General features: G+C 40.6%; 1 protein-coding gene and 1 long non-coding RNA gene across 4 annotated transcripts in view; one reads left to right on the top strand and one right to left on the bottom strand.

Moving 5' to 3' along the window:
• ppp1r37 (protein phosphatase 1, regulatory subunit 37) overlaps positions 1-12,819 on the bottom strand; it is a 53,404-nt gene that overhangs the window by 6,504 nt on the left and 34,081 nt on the right. For all 3 annotated transcript variants that reach the window (XM_047391308.1, XM_047391309.1, XM_047391307.1), the window contains exons 5-8: positions 8,900-9,019; positions 4,315-4,465; positions 3,812-3,967; positions 2,378-2,490 (exon numbers count right to left, since the gene is read on the bottom strand). In XM_047391308.1, the coding sequence (XP_047247264.1) occupies positions 2,378-2,490; positions 3,812-3,967; positions 4,315-4,465; positions 8,900-9,019 (540 nt within the window). The remainder of the gene's footprint in view (positions 1-2,377; positions 2,491-3,811; positions 3,968-4,314; positions 4,466-8,899; positions 9,020-12,819) is intronic.
• LOC124883874 lies at positions 4,391-8,973 on the top strand. The gene is made up of 3 exons (XR_007042341.1): positions 4,391-4,498; positions 4,583-4,641; positions 8,861-8,973. It is a non-coding gene; the product is annotated as an uncharacterized LOC124883874 (long non-coding RNA).

The raw sequence follows: 12,819 nt of genomic DNA on the forward strand, positions 1-12,819 counted from the left end.
CCAGATCTACTTTGAGGACTAAAGGTCCCATTGTCTAGTGTCCAAGAAAACTGAAATTACCTGCTGCTTAATCCTGAGTGCAAAATTCACTCGGTTAATTTGAATTATTACAATTTGCACATCACCAGAGGATAATTATCATCTTCGGAATCAGAACTGGCAAATTTCCGTTTAAGTAAATGAGCCATAGCCAGAAACATTTGTTTGCTTTTGCCGTTTTTGGCTCTTTGTCCTCTATCTGCTGTCAGTAGCACCTGGTTCTCCTGCTTCTCCTCAGTCTCAGTTCTCTCACACAGCCGCTAGCTATGCTAGGGCTTCCCTCCCGCATTTCATGGCTGTCTGTCAGAAGATTCAACCCAACAATTAAGGTGAACAGAATGTAGTTAAATATTGATGTGTTCGATTCTATTGAGAAGTGGAAGTAAATGAAATGTGGGACGTCTTTTATTTGAAGTGGCTAGTTACTGGAGGTCAGTTGTTCATGCTTTATAGACATGGCTCCTCACACAACGGACTAAACCATTGTACCAACAATGGTGGGGAGGAGGAGTGAATCTCCCTAGATCAATGGCAGTTGTTTGTTTAAAACTAAAAGGATCCTTGAATGATTTATTGGGGGGGGGGGGGGCACATCTACATTATGCTGAGACTGCAGGGGTCCTGATCCCCCGTGAAGTCCGCATGTATGAAAACTAATATCGCTAATAACAAAAGGCTTAATTTTTAAATGCACCAGAGAAGGAGTTATTTTCCCCGACAATGCCGAGGATTTCATTATTGAACAAAGAATGATTACAGTGACATGCTAAACTAATGTCAAACAAAGAAATATTAAGGGTCTAATAATGTAAAACTAGTAGTAGTTTCTCATTTAAAAAAACAAAAAACAAATATCGGATGTTAAATAAGCTGAACAGTAGGAAGAGGTGTGAATAAAACCTCAGCTCACGTTTGCTCAGGGAGGTCCGACAGCACTAAATGTCAACGATGATCCGACATGGAAAAGTTCACTCAAATCACACGTCATAGCCCTCATATACAGAACACATTAATCCCTCATTAACACAGCCGTCACTCCTGGCTTTACACAAACAAACTGGAGGGTGACTTCTTTAACAGGAAGTAAATACTGAGGGATAATTAATACTAACTACTTCGGCTAAGTTGTTCTTAATATGACTTTCCAGACTTTAAGGGGATTAAATGCAACTTTTCAGATCAAATCAAGTTTTGAGACATACTGTTAGTGTTGAGTTCCTGCCTGGTGTGAAGCATTAAAGTGCTGAATAAACTGGTTACCAGCTGTTAATGTTTCACCAAAGATGATTTTAATACACACTAAAGATGGGCTTCTAAAACTATTCAACCCCTACAGCAAATTAGGTTTATTGGCAAAATAAAAATTCAGCTCTTTTCAATAAATTACACAATAAATGATTAAACAGTAAATGAAACAAATATAACAAAACGTTTTTCCAAGTTCAACACCAAATCATACCATCAATGATTGCTACAGTCTCTAAATTATTCAATCCCTGAACAGATTTCTTCATAACAGCACACATTTGAAAATCAGGTGGTGCAACCATCAGGTGTGTCTGAGCTAGAACACCTCAAATACTTGGCAAGTATGTCTGAAATATGGCTCAGGGAAGAGAAGAGGATGGTCTAAAACAAGCAAGAAAATGGTACAAAAAGACAGTAAAACACCACCTGGATGTGGTGGAGGCCAGACGCCATCAACGGCTGCCTCCATACTCCTGAGGCGGAACTCTGGTCAAAAACCTTTGAGTGCAAAAGACCTGCAGCAAGATTTGGTGGCAGCAACCACTGAGGTCTTGGTTTCCACAGTAAAGCACATGATAAACACTGAAGAACTCATGTCTGAATTCAAAGACCTTTACGGTATACTGACTTGAAGGTACAAAAAAAGTCAGCTCCAATTTGCTAAAAATTATAAAAATAAACCAATGAGGTTTGTGGATTTTGTTGCCTGACTTCAACTCTATTCAAGCTCTCAGGTGAGATGTTGAAAGGCTGCTCTACTCAGTACTAAAGATGCTTGTCCTAAAGGGCATTAATACTTCATACAGCGCAGTAGTCTTTAAAATTGACATTTTGTGTTTAATATTTCAATGAAACTACTTGTAATATTAGTCTCATTGAAATATTAAAACTTTGCTTGTTTGGATTTATTTTATTGCATAAAGGTGCTAAAGGTCTGTATAGTTTGCCTATAAACCTTTTTAGGTGCAACACTGCAGAGTGATTTTCATAGCCGACTATGAAACACATTTGATATTCTAACCTGGCTTATTCTAACTAAACTCATACTTTTGATTCATCATTATTCTGAGTGTGTGTGTGTGTAATGTACCAGTGCAGCAGCGAGGTAGCCCATGCCATTGTGTGTTAGCTGGTTGTTCCAAAGCACCAAAGTGACGAGACCTTTCCTTTGCTCCTTTAGTCCTTCACACAAGTAGGCCAGACCTGAGGCAACAAACGCACGTCAATTATTCATCTGTGTGCATCATCTTAATGTTAAATACAGTGCCTTGCAAAGGTTATCTGTATCCTTCAATTATTTCCACATTTTGTCAAGTTACAACCACAAACTTAAATGTATTTTAGTGGGATTTTGTGTGATAAACACAAAAGTAGTGGGGTAATGGTGAAGTAGAAGGCAAATGAAACGTGGTTTTTTGTATTTAGGTCAAGTTTTTCTTCTAATTTTATTCATTTTAGTTTATTTATATGGTGCCACCTCACAACAACTGTCCTCTCAAGACACTTTACAAGACAAACAGATCCAATTTAAAACTAAAATATATAATGTGATCAATCTAGTCATATAAATGAATTCAAATTCATTTTTAGACATTCCATTTGAATTGCAGGATGGCCCTGTATTTAGCTCCATTCATCTTCCCACTAACTCTGACCAGTTTCCTGTCCCTGCATGTCACAGCATGATGCTGCCACCTACATGTTTCACCATGGGGATGGTGTGTTCACCACACACTTTGCACGTAGGTCAAAAACTTATTATCTCCATATATTTTCCACATATTGACTGTGCAGCTTGTAGGAGACAGGACTTATTAAAGCTTTGTTTCAACAATGGCTTTCTTCTTGCCAAGGCCAGATTTGGAGACCAATCCTCCCACCTAAGCTGTGGATCTCTGCAGTTCCTCCAGAGTTACCATGGGCTGCTTCTCTGATCTTCTCTTTTGCCTTCCTGTCATTTTAGGTGGACATGTTTTGTCTTGTTATGGAGTCTTTCCATTTTCAGTTGATTCTTTGAGATGTTCAAAGCATGGTATATTATTTCATAATCTAACTCTGCTTTAACCTTCTACATGGCTTCATCGCTGACCTGCCTGCTTTGATGGTCTTCATGATGCTGTTTGTTCACTAATGTTCTCCAACACTTCTGACGTCTTTCCAGAAAAGCTAGATATATACTAAGATTAAATTATTACACAGGTGGGCTGTTTTACTGATGAAGTGACTGATGAAGGCAGGATTGTAAGTAAAAGCATCCAAGTAAAGGGGGTTAAATATGAAATGCACACCGTTTTTTCAATTGTTTTGTAAAAAAAATAAAATAAAATAAGTAAAATAATGTAAAATTTCATTTGACTTCACAAGTATGCGCTACATTGTCACACAAAATCCAGATAAAATATATTGAAGTCTATGTTTGGAATGTGACAAGATGCAGTGTCTTGCAAAATACAAAACAATGTAATAGAAATAAAACATCAAACATTGTAAGTCTACATCTTCATCTCTGCTCAGGGTTGCGTACCAGAGTCCAGGATGTGGTTATTGCGCAGGTCCAGGATCTGGATGTTGTAGTTAAATTTGAGCAGGTTGCCGAGCTGCGCCGAGTCCTGAAGGCCATTGAGCTTATTGTCGGCCAGGTATAACTCCCGCAGGTTCATGTTCATCTTCAGGGCCGTGGCTGACAGAAGAGAGGGTTCAGGTTACTTCATTAATGCCTAAAGGTAGATTTGCTGTACACCGAGATAAGACCAACATCCGTTTTACACACACAGTTAAAGTAACACATAGAAGACACAAAAAATTAATATAAGTACTCAAGGCTCCACCAATCAGGGCATTTGAGAGGAAGGACATATCTAAACTCACAAAAAAATTTACATTTACACAATAAATGACAAATATTGCCATCCCAATAGAAAAAAAACCTAAAACAAAAAACGTGGTTGGAGAAAAGTGCAAAAATAAACTGAGATCACATTTCCGTTCATTCTGAGAAAAAGAGACTCCCCGTCTTTGCGGTCTTACCCAGTAACATGAGCGGTCTGCCAGACAAACCAGCATTCTCCAGGTGGAGGACTGCCAAGCTGCCACTGATCCTGAGTGCTCGGGCTACAAAAGGAGCCGAGTGGTCGAGCAGAGGAGTGTTACGGGCATCTAGATACTGAAGGGAACTCGTCTGAGGAGGAAACAACAACAGAGGCACAGTGAGGTGGTTATACTAACAGAAGCACAAATCAGTCTTCTTTGATATTGTAACTGATCTTAAAAATATTTACATTTTATACGTTTGCAGCTTATCAGCAGCTGATATGGAGACATGTTCTAGAATTGCGCCGCTCAAGGTGGCAGCAGGTTGGAGTAGCTCTGTTACTTTTGATTCTGATTTATTCTTTTTTGGGAACTATTCCTCTTGTGGTGGATACAGTTGATTTTTTTTGGATGACTGTCCACTCCAGTGTCGGATGCTGTGCAGCTTGGAGGATTTTTCTTAATACTTTCTATTTTTGGACATTTGTTATGATGCATTGCCATGGCAACGGGGTTGTTTCTTACAACCGGGAGCAGCTGATTAATATCTCAAAAACTCAAATAATACTTCAGCTACAACCCCAAATCCCTGATGAGTTGAAAAGGAGACGCCGTGGATGCAGAGCAGGAGCTAAGAGAAGAGAGAGAAGGAGGAAGTTCAAACCATCTCTTCCGTCGATTATGATGGGCAATGTGAGATTGTTGGGAAACAAGTTGGATGAACTCCAAGCCCTACAAAGGACCCAGCTAGAGTACCGGGCATGCAGTATTATGTGTTTTACTGAGGCATGGCTGCAGGATTATATCCCCGACTCCAGTGTTTCTCTGCCGGGCTTTTTAACCATACGACCAGACAGAGATTTAAAGAGGAGCGGCAAATATAAAGGAGGTGGACTGGCGGTACTTGTGAACAACAGATGGTGTAATCCAGGACATGTAACTGTGAAGTGTCATCTCTGCAGTCCAGATATTGAACTGTTGGCAGTAAGTTTTTGTCCATATTATTTACCCAGAGAGTTCACCAGTGTTATTTTGGCAACAGTTTACGTTCCACCTTCCGCTGTTGCCGACACTGCATGTGATGCCATCAGCTCAGTTGTTGCTAAGCTACAGACACAAAACCCCAATGCTTTTGTGGCAATTTCTGGTGATTTTAACCATGCTTCACTCTCTGCTACACTTCCAACGTTTCAACAGTTTGTCAGCTGCTCTACCAGAGAAAACAAAACATTGGATTTGTTTTATGCAAATGTCAAGGACTCATACATCTCTACAGCAAGACCTCCTCTAGGCAAATCAGATCACAATCTTGTTTTTCTCTGCTCGAAATATAAGCCCCTTGTTCAGAGGCAACCTGTAATAAAGAGGAATGTGAGAAAATGGTCACAAGAAGCTGAAGAAGCTCTGCAAGGTTGCTTTGAGGCTACAGACAGGGACGCACTGTGCCAGCCACATGGAGAGGACATCAATGCCATGACTGAGTGTGTAACCGACTATATAAACTTCTGTGTGGATAACATCATCCCCACCAGAACCATGAGATGCTTCCCCAATAACAAACCTTGGATCACCAGTGACCTGAAGGACCTGCTTAACAAGAAAAAAAGAGCATTCAGAGAGGGAGACAGAGAATTATTGAGGAGCATATAGAAGCAACTTAAAGTCAAGATAAGAGACAGGACGGAGGTGTACAAGAAGAAGCTGGAGAGCAAGCTCCAGCAAAACAATATCAGAGATGTGTGGACAGGGATGAAGAAGATCACAGGCTTCAAGCAGAAGGATGATCAGACCAATGGAGGTCTGGACAGAGCCAATGAACTGAACCTATTCTTCAATAGGTTCAGTTCAGAAACAAGCTTCGCATCCTCCTCTCCTGCTCACAGCCAAACAGACATTCCATCTTCCTTTGACCCACAGGACCCACAGCTGTCCAGTAACACCTCACATTTTTTATCTTCCACGTCAGCCATGGACCCTTCTGCTTCTACATGTTTGCCTGCAACCATATCATAAGATGCTGATACTTCCTTTGCTTCCCTCTTCCACCTGTGTGTCTCAAGAAGTCAAGTGAAGAGACAACTGGAGAGACTGAATAGGAATAAGGCTGCAGGTCCATATCATGTCAGCCCTAGAGTCCTGAAGGCTTGTGCAGAGCAGCTCTGTGGGATTCTGCAGCACCTCTTCAACCTTAGCCTGGCCCAGAAGAAGGTTCCGGTGTTGTGGAAGACCTCCTGTCTTGTTTCGGTACCAAAGAAAACTCACCCATCAGTCCTCAATGACTATAGACCTGTTGCCCTGACATCTCACATCATGAAGGTCCTAGAGAGACTCCTGTTGGCCCACCTGAGTAAGCAAACAGTAAACCATCAGGACCCCCTTCAGTTTGCTTATCGCTGTGGAGTTGGAGTTGAAGATGCCATCATACACCTGCTTCAACAAACCCACAGTCATCTGGACAAAGCCAGCAGCACTGTGAGGATCATGTTCTTTGATTTCTCCAGTGCATTTAATACAATCCAACCTGATTTGCTTTGTCAGAAACTCCAGAAGACTCAGGTGGAGGCCTCAACAATCTCCTGCATCAAAGACTACCTGACAAACAGACCACAGTTTGTGAGACTGAAGGGTTGTGAATCTAACCAGGTAGTCAGCAGCACAGGAGCACCACAGGGGACTGTATTCTCACCATTCCTTTTCACTCTGTACACCTCAGACTTCCAGTACAAGACAGACTCCTGTCATCAGCAGAAATACTCAGATGATTCTGCAGTTGTGGGGTGGATCAGAGATGGACAAGAAGCTGAGTACAGGAAGGTGGTGGACCACTTTGTGGCATGGTGTGGAAGCAATCATCTAATTTTGAACGTGACTAAAACAAAGGAGATGATTGTAGATTTTAAGAGAAACAGGAATAAGTCAAAAACTATTTCTATCATGGGAGAAGAAGTGGAGGTGGTGGAGGAGTATAAATACCTCGGTGTTCACCTGGACAACAGACTAGAGTGGAGATGCAACTGTGAAGCCATCTACAAGAAGGGACAGAGCAGACTGTACTTCTTGAGGAAGCTTAGGTCCTTTGGTGTTTGCAGCAAGATGCTGCATATCTTCTATACGTCTGTTGTGGAGAGTGTGATCTCTTCTACCATCATCTGCTGGGGAAGCAGCATCAGAGCCAGGGACTTAAAAAACCTCAACAAGCTGATAATAAAGGCTGGCTCTGTTCTGGGGACTCCTCTGGAACCTCTGGAGATCATTGTGGAAAGACGGATTCTTCATAAAATGAAGAACATTATGGAGAACCCTGAGCATCCTCTTCATGAGACTGTCCTACAACAACAGTGTCTTCAGTCAGAGGCTTCTTCAAATCTGCTGTAAGACGGACCTACAGGAGATCCTTCCTGCCCACAGCCATCAGCATCTACAACGGCTCTTTGAGGAAACCTTCATAATATGAGCTACAACAACATTTAATTTCCCTTTGGGATTAATAAAGTATTTTTGAATTGAATTGAATTACATTTCTATTCTTAACACTTAATATTTGAGTGAATCACTAAGAAAATGTCACGTTTTTAAATAAAGGTGATTTGGGTTTTGTTGTTTTTTGCTTAATCTGAGGTTTAATCTAATTCATTCATGCAGTTATTTGCCAAAACATTAGTTGATTAAGATCTGTGCGCTCTGACGGAAGAGAGAGAGAGAGAGAGTGTGTCTTTAGGTGGCTCCCCATTAATAATCTGCTTTTAGACCAAGGCCTGTGCCCACGACAACGTTTTCTGGTTGAAATAGAAAGGTTTTTTTGGGGTTTCTGCTGTTCGTGTACACAACAACGCATGCATGTGTTCTCTAACAGCGGAGCGATTTAAAAACGAGTTCCAGAGCATAATGTTTTGAAAATATCCTGGTCTCCTGTTGTCGTGGAGACAGGAAAAACAAGTCTTCCTTTATGAGGAGGCCCTGACTGCTGCCGACCGGTTTTAAACGCGCAGATTCTGTTGGATGATTTGGCACGCCTCTTTGAAGAATCCTGTATAATATGAGCTACAACCGTATAAACGTGTATTTAGTGGTGCACATGTTGAGTTTCAAAGAACATACTCTGGCGTTAAATGCTTTGAGTGGCCATTATTACAAGAAAAGCGCTTCATCAATTCAGCCCATGTACCATTTATTAGAAAGTTGAGCCACAGCATGTAACAGAAAAACAAAAAGGTCCTGAGAAAAATAATCTTCTCATACTTTCATAAGGATGTTTTTATCAACATACTTTTTTCAAACATTGATCTAAAAACCAAGAAGGCCTTGTGTTATTTACTGTTCTCAAAAAAAACTCTCTTTGTGACACCAGATTTGTCACATCCATTGTTACTGTTGGAGGTATAACATCCAATTAATATAACTATATATTATACCACTCTTACATGGCAGGATGAGGTAAAAACTGTGACGGAATATCAACTTTGTTAACATCTTAAAATATCTTTCTCTGATTTTAAGTTGGGAGCATTTGAGGATCTATAAATACTTTTGTTGATCTCGACAGAATGTCTCTGAGTTGCTGGACAGAAGAACGGTCGCTCACCTTTCTCATCATGTGAGCGGCGGCCTGCCATCCTCGCGTGCCGATATGCTTGTTGAAGGAGATGTTGAGATGTGTGGCTGACTCGTAATACTCTATCATGTCAAAGAGAGCCGATGCACCCTGGGAACAACAATAAAATGATAAATATATAAAATCCCACCTAGTTTCAAGGTGTTATTATGTCAAAACATCTCAAGAAATGTTTCAACCGTTCTTCAGGACAGGTGAGAAATCAGAGGTGTTTGCATGGCTTTAGAAGTGTGTGGGTTATTTTACAAGTTCTTTGGTTTGTGATATCATTTACCATAAAATATAAAGAACCAAAAAACTCAAATTCAAGTAAATCTAAAAAATGACCTGAAATACGTTCTTCACATCATAATACAACCACTTGTAGAAAAAAAGCTAAATTATTAACAACGTAACAAAGTCTTTGTTATATACTAATGTAATACTATCATTTGATATGTTGCTGATGCATAATCATCAGTGTTAGCAGCATGCTGGTATTATTTAAGGCTGAAATAACACCAGTTCTGCTCTTTATATTAGATACAGATAATTAACTTGAGAGGTAGAAAATACAAATGAAAGTGTGTCTAAAATAAATTGAGAGACAATTAATTTATTTTAAAGAATACTCTAGTAACACACAGGCTCATGATAAACCAGTTTAAAGCTTATACAAACATTATTTTGAATTTTTGAACATAATAGCGTAAACTTGGTCTGTAGCTGGTTTGATCGAGGTAGTAATTATGAATCCTAGAAGACATTAGGGATTTACAAGATTATCCCAAATTATGCATCAAATCATGTGTCCCCAACCTTTATCTGGTTTTGGTTAAACAAAAATAAGTGGATCAAAGTTGTTGTATTTCTTAGTTTTGATGCATTTAATGAAAAAGGGCCAAAATAAATTCTGATCTTTTAGAATCTGATTGGCCGACGAGTGAACATTAGTTGGGTGTTATCTCTGGTCCGGTCTTCTGATTGGTGCATCTCTAACAATTCTACTTTTTTTATGCTCAACCATTAACTGATTCACTAACTAGTAGTTTAAGGATGATCATCATCTGTAAAGAAAATGGAGATTTTTTTATTAACTTCACATTTCTATCATGCTTTATTTTCCCATTAAATTAAATATTAGCAAAGCTGGTAAAAGTTAGTGAAGTGTATGGTCCAAATTATCCTCTGGGGATAGAAATGCAACAAAAAAGGAAAAAGAGACAAGCTAGATAATGCATAATATCTCCTAACCTTTTGTCTTATATATGCATGTGTGTGTGTGAGAATACTGGGAGACTAGCTGAGTATACACACGTGTGTTTATCTACAGGGCGGGAGAAGATGAGTCACATTTAGTCTAATAAAAGCCACCCTGTGATCACGCTCTTCATGCCTGCTTCTCCACATGTTTCTTAAAACATCTCCCCACCAAACTATTTCTCTTCTTTCATCCTCCCAAAGCCCCTCCCAACATGAAGCCACGGTGCAGATAAGACTCACTGCCAAATGAAACCATCTTTTCCATTTCTCTCTCACCTACAGGGGTTGGACAATGAAACTGAAACACCTGGTTTTAGACCACAATCATTTATTAGTATGGTGTAGGGCCTCCTTTTGCGGCCAATACAGCATCAATTCGTCTTGGGAATGACATATACAAGTCCTGCACAGTGGTCAGAGGGATTTTAAGCCATTCTTCTTGCAGGATAGTGGCCAGGTCACTACGTGATACTGGTGAAGGAAAACGTTTCCTGACTCGCTCCTCCAAAACACCCCAAAGTGGCTCAATAATATTTAGATCTGGTGACTGTGCAGGTCATGGGAGATGTTCAACTTCACTTTCATGTTCATCAAACCAATCTTTCACCAGTCTTGCTGTGTGTGTTGGTGCATTGTCATCCTGATACACGGCACCACCTTCAGGATACAATGTTTGAACCATTGGATGCACATGGTCCTCAAGAATGGTTCGGTAGTCCTTGGCAGTGACACGCCCATCTAGCACAAGTATTGGGCCAAGGGAATACCATGATATGGCAGCCCAAACCATCACTGATCCACCCCCATGCTTCACTCTGGGCATGCAACAGTCTGGGTGGTACTCTTCTTTGTTGCTTCTCCACACCGTAACTCTCCCGGATGTGGGGAAAACAGTAAAGGTGGACTCATCAGAGAACAATACATGTTTCACATTGTCCACAGCCCAAGATTTGCGCTCCTTGCACCATTGAAACCGACGTTTGGCATTGGCATGAGTGACCAAAGGTTTGGCTATAGCAGCCCGCCGTGTATATTGACCCTGTGGAGCTCCCGACAGACAGTTCTGGTGGAAACAGGAGAGTTGAGGTGCACATTTAATTCTGCCATGATTTGGACAGCCGTGGCTTTATGTTTTTTGGATACAATCCGGGTTAGCACCCGAACATCCCTTTCAGACAGCTTCCTCTTGCGTCCACAGTTAATCCTGTTGGATGTGGTTCGTCCTTCTTGGTGGTATGCTGACATTACCATGGATACCGTGGCTCTTGATACATCACAAAGACTTGCTGTCTTGGTCACAGATGCGCCGGCAAGACGTGCACCAACAATTTGTCCTCTTTTGAACTCTGGTATGTCACCCATAATGTTGTGTGCATTTCAATATTTTGAGCCAAACTGTGCTCTTACCCTGCTAATTGAACCTTCACACTCTGCTCTTACTGGTGCAATGTGCAATCAATGAAGACTGGCTACCAGGCTGGTCCAATTTAGCCATGAAACCTCCCACACTAAAATGACAGGTGTTTCAGTTTCATTGTCCAACCCCTGTACTTCAGAGCATGAATCCATCCTCTCAACAACCCAATGCATGATTTATTTCTTTTCCTTTAAAAATGAGCTAAACTAGCAGCACTTTTTCCGTAATTTGTCCTTTCACAGTTTCATTTCATTGGAGCCCAAAGCGAGACACTTGTCTATAGTGACTCAGTTAATGACTCACTGAGCTACTTCGTTCACATTTCCAGAAAACTGCTTCAGATTAGTAATAAAACCCCCCAAAAAACTAAATTTCAAGCTGCATTTATTTGGATGGTGTGAAGGTCCTCTCTTCTAGAACACACATATGTTAGGTTTCCTCAATGTTTTAGGGCCTAAAGGCTTTGTATTTCAAGGGGTCAGCTTGATAAAAATGCCAGTATTCATAAGCTTGCTCACACGTATTAAGGTATAAACTCAAACTTCTGTAACCTTTTTTTGGTCTATGAGGAATTAAAAATACCCAGAAGAGTGATTCAGATCTGCAGTGGAAAAGCAAGTCATTTCTCCAGATCATTTCCTTCCAACGTCAACACCATGCTGCATTCATTGCATCCTGGAAGAGCGAAGCACACTTTGTGCTTTCCGAAAAATGGCAAGCTACCGTCATGTCTATATTGTTTAATTTCAGCTCAATGGTTTCTAACAGTAAAATGACTTTTTATTTATTTTTCCATCCAAGGGAAGACATGTTTTCCACTACAACCAATAAAAAGGCTGCAAAGAAAACAAGCTTGTGTGTATTTTGTGTTAATCGTATCACAGATATTTAGGACCTCAAGCCATCAAGTAACTTGTGCATAAAAGGCAGAATCAATTGATTCAGTTGATTACAAATACAGCAGTAAATCACCCAAATCCCAATCCCAGCAGCTCAACGCATTAAGGCCGTGTGACTGGCTTCTGTCTGTATGATGAGTTAGAAGTGGTCAGGACCTGCGTCCCTGTGCTCCACACTGCAGCACAGCCCACCAGAACATGTGTTCAGCCCAAACATTTCTAATAGCGTTTACACAAACCAACATCTGAGATAAACAGACAGAACCATGATAAACCCCTAAGTACTGCCAGACTTGTAAGAGCGGCGAAGATAATCACAGATAGACTGAATG

This window comes from Girardinichthys multiradiatus, chromosome 18 (genome assembly GCF_021462225.1).
Source record: "Girardinichthys multiradiatus isolate DD_20200921_A chromosome 18, DD_fGirMul_XY1, whole genome shotgun sequence".
In the NCBI taxonomy this organism is placed as follows: Eukaryota; Metazoa; Chordata; class Actinopteri; order Cyprinodontiformes; family Goodeidae; genus Girardinichthys; species Girardinichthys multiradiatus.